Source organism: Maniola hyperantus, chromosome 19 (genome assembly GCF_902806685.2).
Source record: "Maniola hyperantus chromosome 19, iAphHyp1.2, whole genome shotgun sequence".
NCBI lineage: Eukaryota > Metazoa > Arthropoda > Insecta > Lepidoptera > Nymphalidae > Maniola > Maniola hyperantus.
This window is the reverse complement of record NC_048554.1, coordinates 10,096,894-10,118,274: the sequence shown is the minus strand read 5'-3', so window position 1 is coordinate 10,118,274 and position 21,381 is coordinate 10,096,894. Positions and strand designations below refer to the sequence as shown.

The 21,381-nt window shown below is 37.1% G+C and overlaps 1 protein-coding gene across 5 annotated transcripts in view; it reads left to right on the top strand.

Moving 5' to 3' along the window:
* Nucleotides 1–1,200: 1,200 nt before the first annotated feature.
* The window catches only part of LOC117991094 (putative leucine-rich repeat-containing protein DDB_G0290503), a 49,719-nt gene continuing 29,538 nt past the window's right edge, over nucleotides 1,201–21,381 (top strand). For 2 of the 5 annotated variants that reach the window (XM_069505147.1, XM_069505149.1), the window contains exons 1-5: nucleotides 1,201–1,378; nucleotides 17,178–17,242; nucleotides 19,726–19,945; nucleotides 20,330–20,569; nucleotides 21,156–21,360. In XM_069505147.1, coding sequence (XP_069361248.1) covers nucleotides 1,361–1,378; nucleotides 17,178–17,242; nucleotides 19,726–19,945; nucleotides 20,330–20,569; nucleotides 21,156–21,360 — 748 coding nt within the window. In that variant the 5' untranslated portion in view covers nucleotides 1,201–1,360. The remainder of the gene's footprint in view (nucleotides 1,379–17,177; nucleotides 17,243–19,725; nucleotides 19,946–20,329; nucleotides 20,570–21,155; nucleotides 21,361–21,381) is intronic. The other 3 variants (XM_069505150.1, XM_034978647.2, XM_069505148.1) reach the window with 2 other exon arrangements.

Below are 21,381 nucleotides of genomic sequence, written 5' to 3'. Positions count from 1 at the left end.
GCCCGCTACTTCTTAGTATTCCAACAAAGACGTCCACGACTCCACAATTACTTAATTTAAGGTGCGGTTTATGTAAAATGGTAGAGACGTGGCGCAGACGTGACGCAGATACACCTCTTGGCTCTTTCTTAAACCTAAATTACCTGTGACGTTATTAGTAGACGTGGCAGTGGTCCCAAGAGAAATTTTACATAACCCAATCTTTGATTTAATGGAAGGCGATTCAACCCTTAGAAATAAGAATGACGATGCAACGATAGAGTGGCTATGGCGCGTGAGGGCCCTTCCTTGTATCACTAACGCGGAACACATACGTCCGCGCCACGTCTCTACCTTGTCCACTTCTATACATACACCCAAACTAGCGACCCGCAGCGGTTTCGCACGGGTAGCTTATTACAATCTTTTTTGTAGGGATCTCTTATTTAAAAACAAATAAAGCCAATGTCACTCATTCTTTCTACTGGTGAAAGAATTTTCAAAATCGGTTCAGTAGTTCCAGAGATTACATCCTACAAACAAACTTACAAACTTTACCTCTTTATAAACATTAGTATATACGAGGTTCTGTACCCGTAGTACAAGATTTTACGTCTCACCAAACGAAACCAAATTCGAGAGTCGATATACTTCCGCGTTACAGTAAAATGGACCTAAACAGCCTTGAATTGAAGTCAAATATTCAATGCCACTGATTTTAATTTCGCAATGTTTCCGCTTGGAGCGCTGGGTGTAGAAGTGTAGACAAACTTGAGCTTTAAAACAAGGCTTTTAAGATCCAGTTTACTGTAACGCGAAAGTATTTCGACTCTCGAATTTGGTTTGGTTTGGTGAGACGTAAAATATTGTACTACGGGTACTGAGAGAAGGTAAGTAGGTACTATTTCTGTTTAAATAAGCATATCAGTATCGTAATGATAGATGAATACAAAAATGTTTTAATCTTCAGTCAATTAAACTAATTTATTTAACTTTCAGAGATACCGTCCGTATAATCAACGGATATAAAGAACATGTTGTAAAGGCTACCGTAATAGATTTACTGCTTCCTTCAGACTACCGGTAATTAATGGTTGTTGAACGTCGATTGACCGATAGTGTCCCAAAATAAGGCTCTTTAACCCTATGGAATGTCGATCAAGCACGTCCGGGCATAATAAGCAGGCATTCGTTCACCCTGCGCTTACCGGCGCCAGCACTGGCAGCAGCTACCGAGTAACCGATCAGTTCGCGAGAGACTGCGCGCGCGAGCGCAGCCCATCAGTTCAAATTTAGAACACGTTCCAAACTCGTACGAGGACGTCGCACGAATAAAAACAAAAAGGAAGTGCTTCCTAGATTAAATTAGAACTTAAAGGACATGGCAATTTTTAGTGCGGTGAGCTCTTTTACTATTTTTTTTGGGGATTTTTATTTTTACGAAATTGAACAAACATGAAACCTTAATCAAAAATGTATACCTACTTATCTATTGAATTTTCACTACCTAAATATTTAATGCAATATGAAGCTTTTTATAAATTGCCAGACTTTTAAAAATATAGGTAGGTATCTTGCCATTGTTAAAAAAACCATACCTACTTATTTAAAGGTTTAATACTGTTAAAAGCACGTTACGTTTGAACCAAAAGTTTAACCTTGTAGTTCACTCAAAGCACCTACTTTTAGTTCAATAGTAGAGTGTAGAGTATAGATACATACAAAATACAAATAAAATATATGTATCTATCATCATAATTATAAATAAGCCATCATCATATTAAAAATAGCCAGCAAAATATTGACTTTGAAAAAACATGTCTCAATAAAAAAAAATTAAACGGTCAAAATGCAGTTATACGTTTTGAACTATGAGCTTTCCTCAAAGTTTGGCTGAACAATAAATGGAAATACCTATATTTTGTTTCGATAGGTATGTATTTACGTATTTACAACGTAGGACAAAAGTTGTTGGTGTAAACCAGTACTGCATGGTGTAAACAGTAGGTAGGTGTGTGACAAGATACCTAATGTAGACGCACGTCTTGATTAAATTGTTTATCGCGTTGAATGAATTACTAATAAGAATAACTTATAAACAAAGGATCTTAAAACAAGTTTGTTATGACTTGATTATAAAGTAGGTAGGTACCTACTTTTTAATGAAGTCGCGGGCATCAGCTATAATATAATAGTAGAGCTTTATTTTGTCTGGCTCTGATTTCACTACCCTGCTCAGAGAAACAATAAATTATCCGTTTAGAACAATGATCTCTGCATATATGATACCTAAGGCATACTTTACAAACCGTTGATCTCTCCACCCTTAGCTTTCGATTATCATTATTGACACCATAAAGTACCTATAACTTTATTCATAAGTCTAACCTAACAAATTGAATTTCTCAAAAACGCTTAAAATGTTATTTTATGCTAATATCGCCCAAGAAAGTTTATTGCCCCAAGCTCGCGATGTTGACGCATGCTTTTCACGCCTCTTTGTGACAAGAAATTGAGTTATCACCTATGCGTCTATAGCATAAGTAATTATAGGTACCTACCTACTTAAGTTTCTAAAGGCGGTGATGCCCTAGAAGTTTAGACGTCCGTCTTCTATTCGGGAGGTCGGGGGTTCGATCCCGGGCACGCACCTCTAACTTTTCGGAGTTAAATACCACTTGCTTTGACGGTGAAGGAAAACATCGTGCATCGTGAGGGAACCTGCATGCATCAGAGTTCTTCATAATGTTCTCAAAGGTGCGTGAAGTCTGCCAATCCTGCTAAATGTAAGATTTTTTACACGTTTATCACCTGTGTAAGGGTGGTGGATTGTGCGGAATAGAAATATACCCGGATACGGAATAATCTACCACCTTACAAAGATTAGAGGAAAAAAAAATAATTTTAATTTACTTTACTTGATCTATCTACCTAGTAAAGAATAGAAGCTAGCCGTCGACTCCCTTGTAATGTATATGAGGTGTTATAAATGAAATTTGCTAGATGTTAGGCAAAATTGTTTTTAATGTAACCTTTACCGGGGTCGCTTAATACAAAGTGATGGCTAATAATACTTAGTTATTCTAGCTTAATGCCAAGACTTAATTTAGATACATTAGAATGCCTTAGGTAGATAGTACATGAAATCTATGTTTTAAATTTAAGATGCCATTGGCATGGAATAGACAATGACACAGTATAATTCATAAAATTGTTTCAAAATAAAAGCTCAGTAGTAAAGACAGGGTTCTTACTGTACACATACACTAAGAAGGTTCACTAAACTGTTGCAGGATACAAACATTGCTTACTTGTAGGTGCGAAGACTGCAAGGTAGCTGGACGGCATCGGCCAAGATCCAAAACTCAATTTATTTGATTCTTCACAACCGAAATGTTTCATTACAAAGATTTTCACCAAGTCTTATCCATAGCAATTAAGTTGCCTACGTGAATGTGCAAAAGAAATAAATACGAAAACCGAAAACGTAAACGTAAACGTAAACGTAAAACTAAACGTAAATACGAAAACCCTGTAACAAAGAAAAACAAGATTATAATTTGTGCTGTGTGAAAATTTCGACACGTGGAATTTTCCCGATCAAACACAACTCACCTATTGAACTCCTGGCCACCAATGGTTTTCAGAAGTCCACCCACAACCCATTATCCTCATTTATTTGGGAAGATAAAATAACTGGAACTGGAATGAAATCATAAAATTAGGATTTTCTCTAACCAAACCGCCATTTTGTCGAATCCACATTACTTGATTTTTCACTCACCATAATTGATGAAACATTGAAATACGTTAGGATGACTAAAATTTATGACTATTGTATTTTCCCAGGCGAAGCCATGGGCGAAGAAGAATGAGATTTTCCTGGAACGAAAAAAATTCGTCTTCACATGTTGACTCCAGGAAAATTCTAAATCTCACCTATCGGTGTTGCCAGACGCAACCCGAGTGTGGCCGCTCCCAGTTAGTTTGATCATGAAGCCAATTCATTTTGAATATTTGCGGAACCTAAGGATATATTATAAGAACCGTTTTGTTAATGACTTAACAATAAACAAATGATATTATGGTTTTATTTAATTATTTTGTTTTATTTTTACGACAATTGACAACGAAGCAAACGCCATCTATTGTGGCTCGAATGAACTCCGAACATCGACCCACGCGCAGTTCTGCACCTTGATGCTAGGTGGCACCAACATACTTTGAACAAAATTGATTTTTATTAAAAGCGAAACGCTAATTAGTAGTTCAAAATTTACAACGTCACAATACTTCCCCTCCTACGAAAAGGTTCAACAGGTTGAACCACGCTGCCCTCAGCGTCATCCAACAACTACTAACAATTTGCCTGAAACAAACAAACAAAAAAACACAGAAGTTACGCGTGAACGCACATCTACTACTAACAAGGAAAATTGTCTAACAAAATAAATATACTGAAAACAGTGTAAGGTTTTATACATTATACTTAACTACACAACCCTAACTTTTAAAAAGAATATATACAAAAAAACTTCATGGTGTCTAAGACACTTGAGTGGAAACATCTTGGCATCATTCTTCAGCTGACTGATAGAATGCGTCTAGGCCTACGGTGGTTCACTCTTTTAAACTACCATCGTAATATTTGTTACTCAACAAATACGGAAAATCTGGTTGTGAACGGGTCCATCTGATATGGCAACCGTTCTCTATCCCATTCGGAAAAATAAAACCGAATCAAAATCGGAATATGAGAAAAAAAAAACGAAATAACTCTCCTAGAAAATAGATCTCGGAACAGAATCGGAAAAATAACAGAAATGATCCATTATCTAGAAGGAAAACGAAAACAAAACACAAAACCCCCCCTTTTCGTTATCCCCAAAGTACGATATTTGCATTTTTACTTTCTCTACCGGTTGGTCTACCACAAGCATTCCAATCATCACATATTCATCCCTACATACATCCACTACATTCATCCTCAACTGAACCATGGTAATGTTACTGTTAATTCAGAACATCACTACACTCATACAAATTCCTAATTGAATATTGATAACTTAAATATTCAAACAGTTTAGACCAAACTAAGTAATGGCAAATATCTACTTCTTAATATCCTTAATATGCCAAGTGCCTATTGGGTGGTTGTCAGCTACTCTAACTAGTTCGTAAACCAAAGGTGACAAAACCTTGACAACCCTGCACTTTTCATACTTAGGTGCCAGCTTAGCTGCGAAAAAATTTGTAGCGTCGCTTTGTGGATAGGTCTTTTTCCACACTATGTCCCCAACAGAATAGCTTGCAGACCTACGCCTTAAGTTGTAATGCGTTGCATACTCTGCATGAGCCTGAAACAAATTTCTCCTAACCTGACCAAATATGTCCTCCAAAGTTCCAAACTTTCCTGCGTATTCCTCCCTTGGAATTCCGGCCTCGTACTCCTTATCCGTGTCCTTATAGAAGGAACCATTTAAAACCGGTTCTCTAGCGTGGACAAGGAAGAACGGGGAGAATCCAGTGGATTCATTAACCGCACTGTTTATGGCGAACTGGACCTTGTACAGGTTTTCGTCCCAGGACCTGTGGTTATCTTTCACAAAAGCGGCTACAGCAGTCATAACAACCTTATTGTACCTCTCAACAAGGTTAACTTGCGGAGTGTACAGTGGTGTGTAGTGTAATTTCGGAATATTATAACGCTTAATGAGATTACGGAATTCAGATCCTGTAAATTGGGACCCATTGTCCACAATCACAGTCTCTGGAACACTATGGTTCAAAAATACAAAATTCTCTAGCGCTTTAACAACAGCGGCACCTGTGGCACGCCGTAACGGAAACAACATTGTATATTTCGAAAAACAACACGTCACCACAAAAAGAAATGTAAATCCTGATTTAGACCTAGGCAAAGGTCCGACTAAATCAGCCGAAATGACCTGAAAAGGTCTCTCGCAGACTTTAGGCTTCCCTAGCAGACCTGGAGTGGCTGATGTCGTGTGTTTATACGCAGAGCAAGTATCACAATTCTTAACGTACTCAACCACGTCCTTATACATACCACGCCAAAAATATCTGAGGGATAATCTGCGATGAGTTTTGAACACACCAAAATGACCTGCAGTTGCATCTGCATGGTTTTGTTGCATAATTCTAAGGATGTCGTTCTTGTGGACTACCTCTTTCCAGTCGAACTCACTGAGAAGCTGGTATTTACATTTACTGTAACGATATAGTTTATCGTTCAAAATACAAAAATTCGGAAAATTTGCTGGATTGATTTTACAGCCATTAAATGTTTTGTCATACCAGTCATCTACCAAAACTTGTTGACTAGAGTTATCATTACGATCACCAACTACATCTACGTGTATGAGTCTCGACAAGGTATCCGGAACTACATTATCACAACCCTTCCTATGTTCGATAACAAAATTATACTGTGATAATCTACAACCCCATCTGGCGAGTCGTCCTGAGGGATTTTCTAAATTTAAGAACCACTTTAGGGATGCATGGTCTGTGATAATTGTGACTGGCTTGGAACCAAAATAAGCCTGAAATTTCTCCACTGCAAAAATCACAGCTAGAGCCTCGCGTTCCGTCGCGCTGTAATTCCTTTCGTTTTTATTTAGGCTCCTACTGACATACGCAATGGGATGATCGCAACCATCGGTTTCTTGCGTCAGCATACCGCCAACACCATATGCAGAAGCATCACAATGTATTTTGAATGGTTTTTCAAAATTCGGTACCGCAAGAACAGGTGCGGTTACCAACGCATTCTTCAATGTATTAAATGCTACCTCTGCCTGTTCGCTCCACTCAAATTTAGGTGCGTTCTTTCCTTTACTCGTTAGTCTATTGAGTGGTGCAGCGATGGTTGAAAAATTCCTAATAAAGCGCCTGTACCAAGAACAAGTGCCTAGGAAAATCTTTACCTCCTGTGCAGTTTTTGGGGTCGGAAAGTTCAAAACTGCGGCAACTTTTCCAGGATCTGTGCGTAAACCAAATTCATCCACTATATACCCTAAATATTTCAAAGAGTTTCTAAAAAAATTACATTTTTCAAAATTTATGGATAGTTGAGCCATTTTTAGTTTATCCAGAACTCTGTTTAATAAAATTAAATGGGTTTCAAAATCAGCAGAACAAATAACAATATCATCTATATAACAAAATACTATTCCATTTTCAATATCACTACAAAAATTTTGATTAAATAACTGGTCCATTAACCTCTGCTGTCGTGCTGGTGCACCGCATAGGCCAAACGGCATGACTTTAAATTTGAATAACCCTCTACCAGGAACTGTAAAACTGGTTTTTTCCTGAGAGTCGTTAGCTAACGGAATTTGCCAGAAACTTGAACTTAAATCAATCGATGATAAAAACCTTGCCTCTTTCAAGCTATCTAGAATTTGTGGAATGTACGGTATTGAGTATGAATCCCCCTTTGTCACTGAATTTAATTTCCTGCAATCTAGGCAAAATCTCCAGTCTCCATTTGCCTTTTTCACTAAAATTGCTGGGTTATTCCAAGGGCTTTCACTCGGAGTAACTACGTCCATTTCCAGCATCCTATCTAACTCTTTACTTAAAGCTTCCTTCTTTTCGGGAGAAAGTGGATATTGTTTTATTTTTATTGGCAAGGCATCACCGGTGTCAATAACATGTTCAATTAATTTTGTTCTACCCAATCCAATTTTCTCTGAAGAAATATCTAAAAATTTATTTACTACAGATTGGGCTAATTCTTTCTGTTGAGATGATAAGTTTTCAAAAGAAGTGATGGTATGAATTTGTTCATTATCAATCGCACAAATATTGTAAAATTGAGAAGGTGCCTTAATTAATTCTAAATTATCAAAAATGCCAGGGGCTAACTGAAATGTTTTCCAAAAGTCACAGCCAAAAATAACATCCGCTATTATAGAGGGTACTACAAAAAATTTTATTATGTGAGTTACGGAATTATAAGTAATCGGAATAAACATATAACCCATGCAATCAAGTTTGTCTCCATTTGCCACTGAAAATGTGGTATCAATACTGCTATGCAATTTATAACCGAATCTCAAAAAAACCTTGTGCGCCTGGTTACCCAAAATTGACGCGCAAGCACCGGAATCTAGTAAACCTGTAATCTCAAAACCGTCAACAAAAACCTTTAAATGTGGCCTAAAGTCTCGTTTATCCACTGAATACAGAACTGTGTCAGGTAAAAGGGATGTTTTGTTGTTAATGACCAAGTTCTTTACTTGTGTCTCTGCACAGTTCTTACTAATTAGTTTTTTGAATTTTTGTCCGGAGCGGGTTTACTAATCGCCTTTTTACTACAACTTGGACATGTCTTTACTGTAAAGTTCTGACGTCCACACGAAAAACATCTAATAAATTTCGGAACTGTCCTGCAAAATTTAAAGGAATGGTTACCCTTGCCGCACTTGTAACATAGTTGTTTATTTGTTTTCGTAAAATTAGTGCCTTTACTTGTATCAACCTTAGGTGCAGGTGTGACTGAAAGTGTGTTTATCTGTTTTGTCACTTGTTTGTAAGCAAACTCTGAACTTAAAGTTGCCTTACTGTTAGTAGGCTCAGAAAATAAGGCGGAACGCTGCCTCGCAGCCTCTAGTTTGCGACACTTTTCCTTCAACATTGCGACAGACTTAATGTCAACAAGAGCTAATTGTTCTGAGTAAAAAGGGCGAATATTATGTAATAAAATTTGTAACTTTTGTTCTTCGGAAAGTGGTGTTGACAACCTTGAAAACATGCAAAACATTACAGCGAAATAGATAGACACAGGTTCTTCAGAGCCTTGTGTTCTTGCTCGAATTTCACCTAGCAACCTGTAGTCATAATCTACTGCATCAAATTCCTCTAAAAATAAAGTTTTCAATTCTGACCAAGACGAAACTTGACATTTGTTGCCTCTGTACCATAACAATGCTCGGCCTGTAAAAAGATGAAATGCAGAAACAAATAATTTTCCATCTGAAACGCCATAAGATCTTTTATATTCCTCAACGCGTTCGATGAAACTGCGCGGATCACCCTGTCCGTTGAAATTTAACTTCCACTTGGCAACATTTTTATCACCAGTGCAGTCCACGGCGGTACTCTCGGAATCCAGTGATTCGTCGTGAGTCGACTCATTGTCAGCATCTAATCTGGAAATCAAACTCTGCAACTTTGTATGTAATTCACTCTTCCTACTTATTAAGCTGAGTTCGGAACACTGTATTCTCAAAATTCTAAAGTACAAATGTGAAGCTAAAGCTTTAGACCTACAGAGGGCATGTCTATCTTTAGTGTCAGAACACTTTTTTAATAAATCTTCTAAGTCTTGAAGTTTTTTAGTAATAACCCCTAACTCACTTTCAGAAGAGAAATCTGTCTCTAAAATTGATTCAGAAGGAATTTCCTGAATTAATTGTTTTAACTGTTTCTTTAAACCTAGCACTGTAGGTGCTGGAGTTTCGGAACGAATGGATACCTCATAACACAATTCGTCCTTCAAAAGTGAATGAAACTGGGCAAAAGTCTGTTCCATTGTGTTAAGTCAAAACACATTTAACAAAATATCGAGCTTGTGTAACTGTCTATGTTTAGCCTTATACAAATTGGTTAAACACAAACACAAAAGAAGTTATTTAAACTATTAAATATACACAAGCAAAATACACAACAAAAACAATATTCTTAAGTCTATCCTAACTATTTTATCAATTATGTTCCTATTCCAAAATATTGTTAATAATACAAGCACATATTCTTACTATAGTAAACAAAATATAACAAAATAAAACTTCCCAAAATTGAATAAATGATTGTAAGGTGCAGTATCACCTTTATGAGTACACAGTGTGTTACAACCTTTACAATTACAAAAGTAAACAGGCAGCAAAGTTGCAATGAACTCTGACTAGCATATTATCTTTCAAAAAAAAAAACAAAGAGATTGTGCAATGGTTTGATGACTGTTACTTTACACTTTTAACACATAACCTAAAATACAACAAAATCTGTTTCTAAATGTCACTTTAAACTACCAGCATTCACTTAAACTTAACATGTTTTGTGTGTGAAGTAGCTTTTATCATAACCTTAACACAGCTCTAAACAAAATTTCAACAAAATAATGAAGTATCAAGTCACTGAAAAAAAATTGTTCATAACTTCATACTTGAACTTAATGTAATCTCTGAATATAGTTTATATATTTAGTTTCACAAGTTGTAACTCTTAGTATTTATAAATGTATGTGTGTAACTAGTTAACAGCACATAGCGTTTCAAAACTTTAATTATACTAAGTTACCGGAATTTTCAAACATAAGATGTACTTACTATTGAAAGCAATACCCAACAACAACTCAGTTAAGCAATGTTTATTACTAAACTGAAGGCAAACATTCACTTATACACCTCCAAGGTAAGTCAAATAACATAATTGAACGGCATAAGCACCATTTATAATGTGTTAATTAAATAAGAAAAAACCAATGTTGGACTATACTCAGAAAATTACTTAACCTATCAAACAAAATTTCTAACTATTAGTTATTATTTAGTTAGTTAACCATAAAAAACAGCTTAGTGCTCTTTGCAATGTGTCACTACTTAGAAAATTGTACAATCAGCGGAGTACATTTCATAAAATTCACAAAATTTCTCAAAATATACTGAAATAACTATATAAAAAAACGTTCGGGCGCCATTTGTAAGGGTGGTGGATTGTGCGGAATAGAAATATACCCGGATACGGAATAATCTACCACCTTACAAAGATTAGAGGAAAAAAAAATAATTTTAATTTACTTTACTTGATCTATCTACCTAGTAAAGAATAGAAGCTAGCCGTCGACTCCCTTGTAATGTATATGAGGTGTTATAAATGAAATTTGCTAGATGTTAGGCAAAATTGTTTTTAATGTAACCTTTACCGGGGTCGCTTAATACAAAGTGATGGCTAATAATACTTAGTTATTCTAGCTTAATGCCAAGACTTAATTTAGATACATTAGAATGCCTTAGGTAGATAGTACATGAAATCTATGTTTTAAATTTAAGATGCCATTGGCATGGAATAGACAATGACACAGTATAATTCATAAAATTGTTTCAAAATAAAAGCTCAGTAGTAAAGACAGGGTTCTTACTGTACACATACACTAAGAAGGTTCACTAAACTGTTGCAGGATACAAACATTGCTTACTTGTAGGTGCGAAGACTGCAAGGTAGCTGGACGGCATCGGCCAAGATCCAAAACTCAATTTATTTGATTCTTCACAACCGAAATGTTTCATTACAAAGATTTTCACCAAGTCTTATCCATAGCAATTAAGTTGCCTACGTGAATGTGCAAAAGAAATAAATACGAAAACCGAAAACGTAAACGTAAACGTAAACGTAAAACTAAACGTAAATACGAAAACCCTGTAACAAAGAAAAACAAGATTATAATTTGTGCTGTGTGAAAATTTCGACACGTGGAATTTTCCCGATCAAACACAACTCACCTATTGAACTCCTGGCCACCAATGGTTTTCAGAAGTCCACCCACAACCCATTATCCTCATTTATTTGGGAAGATAAAATAACTGGAACTGGAATGAAATCATAAAATTAGGATTTTCTCTAACCAAACCGCCATTTTGTCGAATCCACATTACTTGATTTTTCACTCACCATAATTGATGAAACATTGAAATACGTTAGGATGACTAAAATTTATGACTATTGTATTTTCCCAGGCGAAGCCATGGGCGAAGAAGAATGAGATTTTCCTGGAACGAAAAAAATTCGTCTTCACATGTTGACTCCAGGAAAATTCTAAATCTCACCTATCGGTGTTGCCAGACGCAACCCGAGTGTGGCCGCTCCCAGTTAGTTTGATCATGAAGCCAATTCATTTTTGAATATTTGCGGAACCTAAGGATATATTATAAGAACCGTTTTGTTAATGACTTAACAATAAACAAATGATATTATGGTTTTATTTAATTATTTTGTTTTATTTTTACGACAATTGACAACGAAGCAAACGCCATCTATTGTGGCTCGAATGAACTCCGAACATCGACCCACGCGCAGTTCTGCACCTTGATGCTAGGTGGCACCAACATACTTTGAACAAAATTGATTTTTATTAAAAGCGAAACGCTAATTAGTAGTTCAAAATTTACAACGTCACACCTGTTATCTCCCAAAGCCACCATGATCCAAACAAACGTTCCTCCCAGTGTTGGGGACAATACGCAGAGAAACCTTCAGCTTTTATAAAATAACGAAGGTCTGGCGCGCGCTGGCTCTTAGTCCATTATAGCTTTGGGAATAAGCTCGGTAGGTACTAAGCCCGTTTGTCATGGCCGTTTTATTCAAAAACTAAACAAAACAAAAGTGCTGTAAGCTGAAAATATACCAACTGCCATCTGGAACGCGCCTATAGTAGCGGAAGAATTGGAATAATTCCAGTCATTTCCTATTTTAGTCCTTATACTTATTTATAAACTAAACACACAGTATATGCAATTTAGTATTAATTCTGTTACGACGGAGCTAATCCTAACATTCCTGTGCCTTTGTTCGAAAGCTCAAAAGCTTTGTGCACGGCGTTAACCTGGATCTCGGCCAACGTCTCCGCTTAGCTGTACCAGTAGCCTAAAACTCCTTTCCCATTGTCAACACATTGCATACTTAAGAAGGTACATAACGTCAGTGACTATAAGGTATTCATTTAGTGCCAGGTGTGAGTACCTTTTTTTTGAGGGGGGATTCTTCTTAAGATACCCCTCGGTGGCCCTCAGCACAATTGAGAGGCTTCGGGAGCTCTAAAGAACGTACACCGGTGCCTTTCTCGCGCGACGCCCAAAGGTGTGAGTACCTATCAAGGGCCTATAGTGCCTAAAGTAAAGTGACGTTTTAACTCTCATTCAGGCACTTTAGGTAGGCAGGTACATAGGGAAAGCAAGTAGGTATCTGCATCAAACAGTTATTTGTATATTATGCAAATGTTTAACTTCAAAGTGCATCCAAATTACATCATTGTTCACCATGACGTCATTGTTGCATATCCTATGATATCTAGAAGGCAAAGGTATTACAAAACTCCACATAGGCGAAGTTCCATAATTAAGTGAAGACGCTATGTATGTAATGGTTCGGAACGATGCCGTGTATAGTAGAAACCGATAAGGGATGTGGGTTTAATAAAACCGGCCAAGTGCGAGTCAGGCTCGCGCAATGAGGGTTCCGTACTACAGTCGTATTTTTTCGACATTTTGCACGATAATTCAAAAACTGTGATGCATAAAAATAAATAAAAATCTGTTTTAGAATGTACAGGTGAAGACCTTTCATATGATACCCCACTTGATATAGTCACTCACTTGAAAAATGAAAGTTGAAAATACTAATTATTAGTTCATGACCACAATTTAATTTTTTTTGTGTGATCTAACCCTAAATTCACGGTTTTCAGATTTTTCCCCAAATGTCAGCTATAAGATCTACCTACCTGCCAAATTTCATGATTCTAGGTCAACGGGAAGTACCCTGTAGGTTTCTTGACAGACAGACGGACAGACAGACAGACAGACAGACAACAAAGTGATCCTATAAGGGTTCCGTTTTATCTTTAGAGGTACGGAACCCTAAAAAAACTGCTATAAAGTACCATTTCCTGTATCCCGAGAATAAGTGATTAGAATTTCAAAAAAATCTTTGAAGTGCAAGCTATAGTTCGCGACAGGTCGCGATGGCAATCGGGATTTGAGGCGGGACGCCCCGCACTATCCTGTGCCGGGGCAGCGCGGGGGATGTGCTGGTGTGCGGGGCGTTCCCACCCCGACTGCAATCTCATTCTCAACCTGTCGCCTACTGTTAGATAGGTCCTACAGGTCATACCAACTAGGTGGTCCAGCTAAAGGAGTCCAGCAGGTGTGGATTTTATCACATTGTGAAAATTAATCACCAACAGAAGCCGATGGAAACAGATAATCCATTCGAGGGCAGTTTGCCAGGACCACGATCTTCAGCAATGAAGGAACGACCGGAGAGAGATAGGTCATACCAATGTGCGCGAGATTCTAATAATGCTGATGCATTTCCTGTTTAAAATGCTTAGTCAATTTTTTGGCCATAGGTTTCTAAGTAATTTAACGCAGCGGCAGCAATAGATATCTATAGTACACGACAGAGATGGCATGGCAATCGGGGTGGGGACGCCACGCACACCCGCACAGCCACCACGCTAAACCGGTGCGTGCGAGCGCGGGTGATGTGCGGGCCGTCCCCCGCCTCATACCCCGATTGCCATCACAACCTGTCGGGAGCTACCTATATATGATTGGTTTCCTATGGCAGGTTGCCCACAGCGACTTTTTCAGCGATTTTGCCAAAGCCTAAAAGCCTTCTACTATCGCGATACAGCATTGATACAACAACTGCAATACAGCGAGTGGTTTACCTACTGAACGCCTGCGTGGACGCTACAGTAATTGTAAATGGACTCGGTCGAGACTCGAGACTTTTCACGGCCCAACCGTTCAACCGATTTTGATGAAATTTGGTACAGAGTTAGCTTACATCCCGTGGAAGGACATATGCTACTTTTTATCCCGGAAAATTAACGAGTTCCCACGGGATTTATAAAAACCTAACTCCACGCGGACGAAGTCGCGGGGATCCTCTAGTAGGTACTTAATAAGGAAAGTTTACATGGTGGCCTCTAAATGAATACAGGACCACGCGTTTGCAACGATGCAGAAGCGATGCTGAACCGATAAGTTATGCGATTATATCACTAATCGGGAAACGCGCTACTAAAAGCTGTACGCGACCTCCCTGAGACCAAAATTAAAGTTGGTCACCCAAGCGAACTAAGAGTGTCGCTTATATTAGTATGAAAAGTACATACCTACCTACTATCTAGATAATAGGTATAGGAACCTGTATCTAAGTAGTTACATAATTCTCATTATCTAGTTTTCCAAGCTATTTTCTAAGCTAACGGGAGCCTAGAAAATAACTAGGAGAGACAAATTATAGCTGCCTACCTTCATTATGGTAATTGGAGATCTATTTGTCTAACAGGTTCCCAGCGTATCTACGTAGGTAGATAGGTAGGTACTTACCTATTCTAGATTGATTTATTACTAAAAATTGAGAAGATTTGATTGAGCAAATTTAGAAAACAATACTAATCTAAATCATTTCGACTTTACAGCTTTTATACTTAGTCCATTTTAAAAATTCAAAAGGGCTCCAGGTCGCCAAAGATGCAAATAGTTGAACGATAAGGGGGTGGACAGGGCTTTTAGTTACCCTAAGGTAAAAGAGGCGGCTATAAATAGAGAAGCTTTTCGCATGATGATCTCCAAACTTCATTTCGAAGAAGGCAAGCGATGATGATGATTTTAAAAATGGATGTGACACACAGACAGACAAACTGAATAGATGTAACTATAAGGGTTCCTTGTTTTATTACGGAACCCTAGAAAAGGCTCTTCGAATGCTCTGCTCTGCATAAAACGATTGTAGGTAAAATAAGGTGTGCCAATTAGTCTAACTCAAGGTTTCATATCTTCCGGGAATTTTCTTTATAGTAAAACAACGTTCCAACTTTGTGTAGGTATTTTTAGTTTAGGCGATGATAGCCTAGTGGTTAAGACATCGGCCTCTGATTCGGGGGACCCAGGGTTCAATCCCGGGCAGTGGGCACGCACGTTTAACTTTCAGAGTAATCTGCGTTTCATGTACTTAAATAATTAAATAATATCACTTGCAAAACATCATGAGGAAACCTGCATGCCTGAGAGTTCTCCATAATGTTCTCAAAGGTGTGTAAACTGTGAAGTCTGCCTATCCGCACTTAGCCAGCGTCGTAGACTTTGGCCAAATCTTTCTCATTATACTGCGCCGCGCCGGCTCAGTAGTGTGACGGTACAGTGCGGCGGATGGGTTGATGATGATGATGATGATGTTGATTTACTATATAGCTGTTGGACCCATCGATACAGATTTGTATTTACATGTATGTCATACATAATTATCATTAATCATTATAGGTGGCTATGATATTAGGTTATGTTATCTTGCTCTAACATGTAGAGTTCGATAAGGAACCAAAATATTGCATTCCCCATATTAATAACATTAATAAGTGAGAGGCGGTTTGCGGTATGTAGGTTAACTATAAGGTTAATGGGGTTAAATGACAACCTATAATTTAAATATGGGTAACAAATTAAAGTTGACATGCTAATATTTATGGTGTTGGCCAACAATCATCATAATTTAATATGCTAATGAGTGAAAAGGGGCTTTTATTGATGCGTGTATACCTACTTACCAGCTACAATTAGACATACCTACCTATAGAAACCCAGATTTATTGTATGTAGGTACATACAATAAAGCTGGGTTTCTATAACTTACTTAGGTATATTCGTGTAGGAAATTCATATACTAATTTGAACCATAAATAAAACAAATTGATGCGTGTATCACTGTATACCTGCTTACCTGCTTTAATTAGACATACCTTCCTACCTACAACAAAGCTGGGATCCTATAACTTACTTAGGTATATTCGTGTAGGAAATTCAGATACTAATTTGAACCATAAATAAAACAAAATGATGTGTGTATACCTGCTTACCTGCTATAATTAGACATACCTTCCTACTTACAATAAAGCTGGGATCCTATAACTTACTTAGGTATATTCGTGTAGGAAATTCAGATACTAATTTGAACCATAAATAAAACAAAATGATGTGTGTATACCTGCTTACCTGCTATAATTAGACATACCTTCCTACTTACAATAAAGCTGGGATCCTATAACTTACTTAGGTATATTCGTGTAGGAAATTCAGATACTAATTTGAACCATAAATAATACATAATAATTGTAATACTATACACAATATTCCTTCCTTCCTATCAGTAACAACAGGTTCGATTCCGGTTAAAAAAAATTGTCACCTGTCACAGCAATTCGATACCTACGGGTTTCGTGATCATTTAGATTTTAGAACATTTGAAGATTGATAGATTTTAGAACGAAGAAGGTTTAATGCATTGTATCTGCTTACTGCTTAGGTTGTACTTATACCTATTTCAAAGTCGAGTATATGGCGTTTTCTCATCAATATTCAACTGTTATATTATGCCCGCAGAGACTATGGTGGGTGGTCGCGGCCGTACTGCTGGCGTCAACAAACACACAAGCAAGAAATGTCACGTAAGTACCGACTGAGTTTGTTCCGGGCACAGATCGTGGGGTACTGAGCTTATTCGCAGACCAGGGAACCTCGTAGCTTTAGTGGTAAATTCACGTAATAATTACGTACTTAATTTTTAAGTAAATATCACCAATTCCAGTCGTATCGTCAATTTACCTTTTTGTTTTTTTCTTACTTATTTTTTTAACTTATTTGTATAGGCAAGTGGTAAGTCAAAATTAGTGGTGTAAGTGAGTATACTTACCTACCTAAATTCAAATTAATTTTGATCTTGCATCGTCACTCTACACACGTCTCTACGTCGTAGGTTTGTTGTAGATAAATGTTATGTAAAAACACCTTTCTCTGTCCTAAAGCTAGTCGAATACAGTTTAAACTTTAAAACTAAGGGCCGTTGTGTAACCGATGGACACTCGAGATAATATTATTACATCATTATCTCACCTATTGAATTAGCACGACGTATTGTACAAACGTTATAGGCCAAGAGATGGCGAGCAAAATACAACACTGCACGAATAAACCGGCATGCATCAGCCAATTAATCAGGGCCTCAAGGGCTTAGTATATTTAATTCAAGGAAAATCATGGATCCATTTTTAGTTCGGAATGTTATGAATCGATTACTTGCTACACGACCACTACACGACGTATGGTACAAACGTTATAGGCCAAGAGATGTTGAGCACAAAACAACACTTCATGATCAAACCAGCATGCATTAGCCAATCAACCAGTGGCGTAGATATAGGTATTTTCACTTCAAGGAAAATCAAGGATCCATTTTTAGTTCGGAGTTCGGACTTCCGAATGTTATGAATCAATATTACTTGTAACACTGCTTACACGAAGTACTGTTCAAACGTTATTGGTCAAGAGATGGCGAGTACAATACAAAACTGCACGATCAAACCGACATGCATGAGCCAATCAATCCGGGGCGTAGGTAGGTATATACAGGGCCGTAAAATCAAGAATTTTGTTGGTAATGTTATGAATCGATTACCTATACTTGTTACTTGTTAGGTACACGACGTATCACGTATTGCACAAACGTTGTAGGTCAAGAGATGGCGAGCACAATTGAATTGGTAAATTAAATTACTATTTGACGATTCAAAAGCACTTGTAAAAGTTTACTTGAACAAAAATATATTCTATTCTATTCTATTGAATATACCTACCTACGCCCAGCCCTGATGGATTGGCTGATATCAGTATGCCGGTTTAATCGTGTAGTGTTGTATAATACAAATTTACACAATCGTGTAGAATAGAATAGATTAAGGTAGTTAATAAATCAATGTGCGCGAGCTATTCATTTAGGTATCTGATAAAAAATAGAGTTCCATAAATTCAAATTTTTATACCTACCTGCAAGATATGTCAAAATATATGGCCTTAATATCAAAACTCTGCATACGGGATGCATAACTGCAGTCTGCAGTATGGATTATTTAATCGCACCTTCTTACTCTCGTCTAGCTTGCAGGCATGAGTACAATTCACAATACAACCCACTGCAGCGGTCACAATCTTCTGTGTCATTATATCATTCAATTCAATCATTCATAATGTTGACTGAGCGCGAACCGTTTACATAAACATTAATAGAGATTACCGTTTACATAAACATTAATAGAGTTTTAATTTAATTTATTTTAGTTTTAATTTAATGTTGTTTTTTTTAGATTTAAGTTTATTAATAGTTTATTTGTAAACCATAATAAAGTATTTTTGTTACAAGTTAATAGACAAAGAATTCACATGTGTACTCTTTGTACGTATACCTACCTACCTAGGTATAAGTATCTTTACGACTAAAACATCCTCAAATCCGAGGTGCCTATGACTTTTATTTTAAGCCATGAGCACTTGATTCGCAGTTCAGACACGAAACTCTGACTTTTCTATAAAACCTCTGTTTTATTATTACCTACCCTTAGACTAGTGGGACGTCCTAAATAATACCTATCAACCTACTCAATAATTTCGTCGAGATTTTAAAAACAATAGACAAAATAATTGCTCTATTAAATCTAACTAATAAATTATTTAAATGATAAGAAAGCCTGGGAATGAGTTGCTAAACAGCTTAGATAGTTCTAATAAGTTTAGGTGATTTTGTAAAGTGGTGATAATAAAAAAAAAGAATATCTACCCAGCTGAGTTTGATGTGGGCTCTTCTCAGACCAGGGCGCGTTTGGAACCCACGTAGCTTTAGTTTTAAGTTTACGTATTAAATATCACCACTACATCATTGTATTGCAAATTCAGCTAGTAACAATCAAAAAGTGTGTTGATAAAAGATTTAAAAAAACAATCAGAAAGTGTAGGATTACACACACACAGGCATTAGTTTTACATTAGTTTTAATGTAAAACTCAAATCATTTATTCAGATCCCCTCAAAATAAGACCCTCAAAATAAAACTTTACTTCCACAAAACAGGCAAAACTTTTTCATAGCACTTCTATTTCAGACACGAAGACATCCGCGACGCAATGATGTCCCTAGTCCATATGTTCCGAATATCAGAAGACAAGCTGGAACGACATGAGTACCGAGAGAAGGCGCTTGGAGAACAACTGAAGAAGATGATACTAGGCTTGGAGAAGAAGCACAGGAACTTAGAGTCCATGAAGGGCACGATATCGAGGCTAGACGATAGGTTATACAATGTGGAGAATATATTCTTACAGGTAACATTCAAGAAAACACATTCAAGTCAGTAAGTAACTAAAGTCTGCTCTACTCTAAGGCTGCAATTTCAGTAGGGATATGCAAGGGATGTTTCAAAGGATGTGTCAACGTATTCATTGGTGCTTTATTGCTATGGGTACATATAGGGTATTCATATTATTAGGCTCATCTTAGTTTTATTGGAAAAAAGTTAAAACTTCAAGGAGCTAATCTATAAACATGATACGATCCTTCTTTTCGAGGCAACCTTAATCTTGCGAGGTAATCTACTGGCTTCAAATATACTGTGAAACTTCAAATATACTACTACTGTGAAACTTAATAATGTTTGACGCAAATAACGAGTAGGTATCTGTTTAATTAATCTTTCCAATCTGTGACAGAAGGAAGAAAGAGAAAAAGAAACACAGAAGAAGACAAACGAAGCATTAGATGAGATAAAGAAGTCTCTACAGACATTAACAGCGGTTGTAACAACGAATCTTAAGCCTGCCCCGCCTGCAGAATTAGACAACAGCCTGAATCCTAGCGGAGACCCGCTAAGCAGTCGACTTGATGCCACTGACGCTAAATTGGATTCTATTAAGAAAGAAGTAGAAGCTTTGAAGAATAGCTTAAGCAAGGTAAAGTCCGGACTGGTTTGGGAATCTAAAGTTTTATGTTCATAAGTACCTACTTACATGATAAAACCTAGGTACGAATTGTTGACAAGATACCTAAGTAAATTTTAACAAAGCAGTTTAGTAGAGCGAGACAAAACTATTTAAAAACATTTTTTAAACTCTATTATAGTTTCAACTCCCAATACATCAGATATGCCATAAAAATTTAATTCCTACCTCATTTCTGTTCACTGGATTGAACAAGGAGAAGTAGGTAGGTACTTGGAAAACTAATTTTTTATGCTTAAGTGCTTACCTATGTTATGATAATACGTACCTACCTATGTTTATAAACGTATGTATTGATAATTAGCTAGGTACACTATTCAATTTCCACAACCTTTCCTATTATTCTATTTTCCTAAAGTTGCCTGGCAGATATCGCTACTAAGCCAAAAGGCCTTTTGTATTCAACCCGCTTCATCTTGATTCTTTTATTGATGTAATGTAAATATTCTTCAGTAAGTGTTTTGGTGTTAAAATTGTTGAAGAACTTACCTACATATCTATTAAGTTTGCACCTACTAATATCGCATCTATATTTCAGGATGCACTAAGAAACATGTGTCTGGACGTAGCAATAGAAATGAACCCCTTCGAGAGGCACATCTCAGAAGCGGAGAAGCTCCTCAACAAGTACGATATGAAGCTCAACGAGTTGAATGGAAACAGCACTAAAGTGCAGACTGATTTCGTGCCACTTAGCGAAGTTGCGCTGGCTGATGAGGCGTGGCATAGCAAGATGACTGAAGGTAGGTAAAAGCACAGCGAGC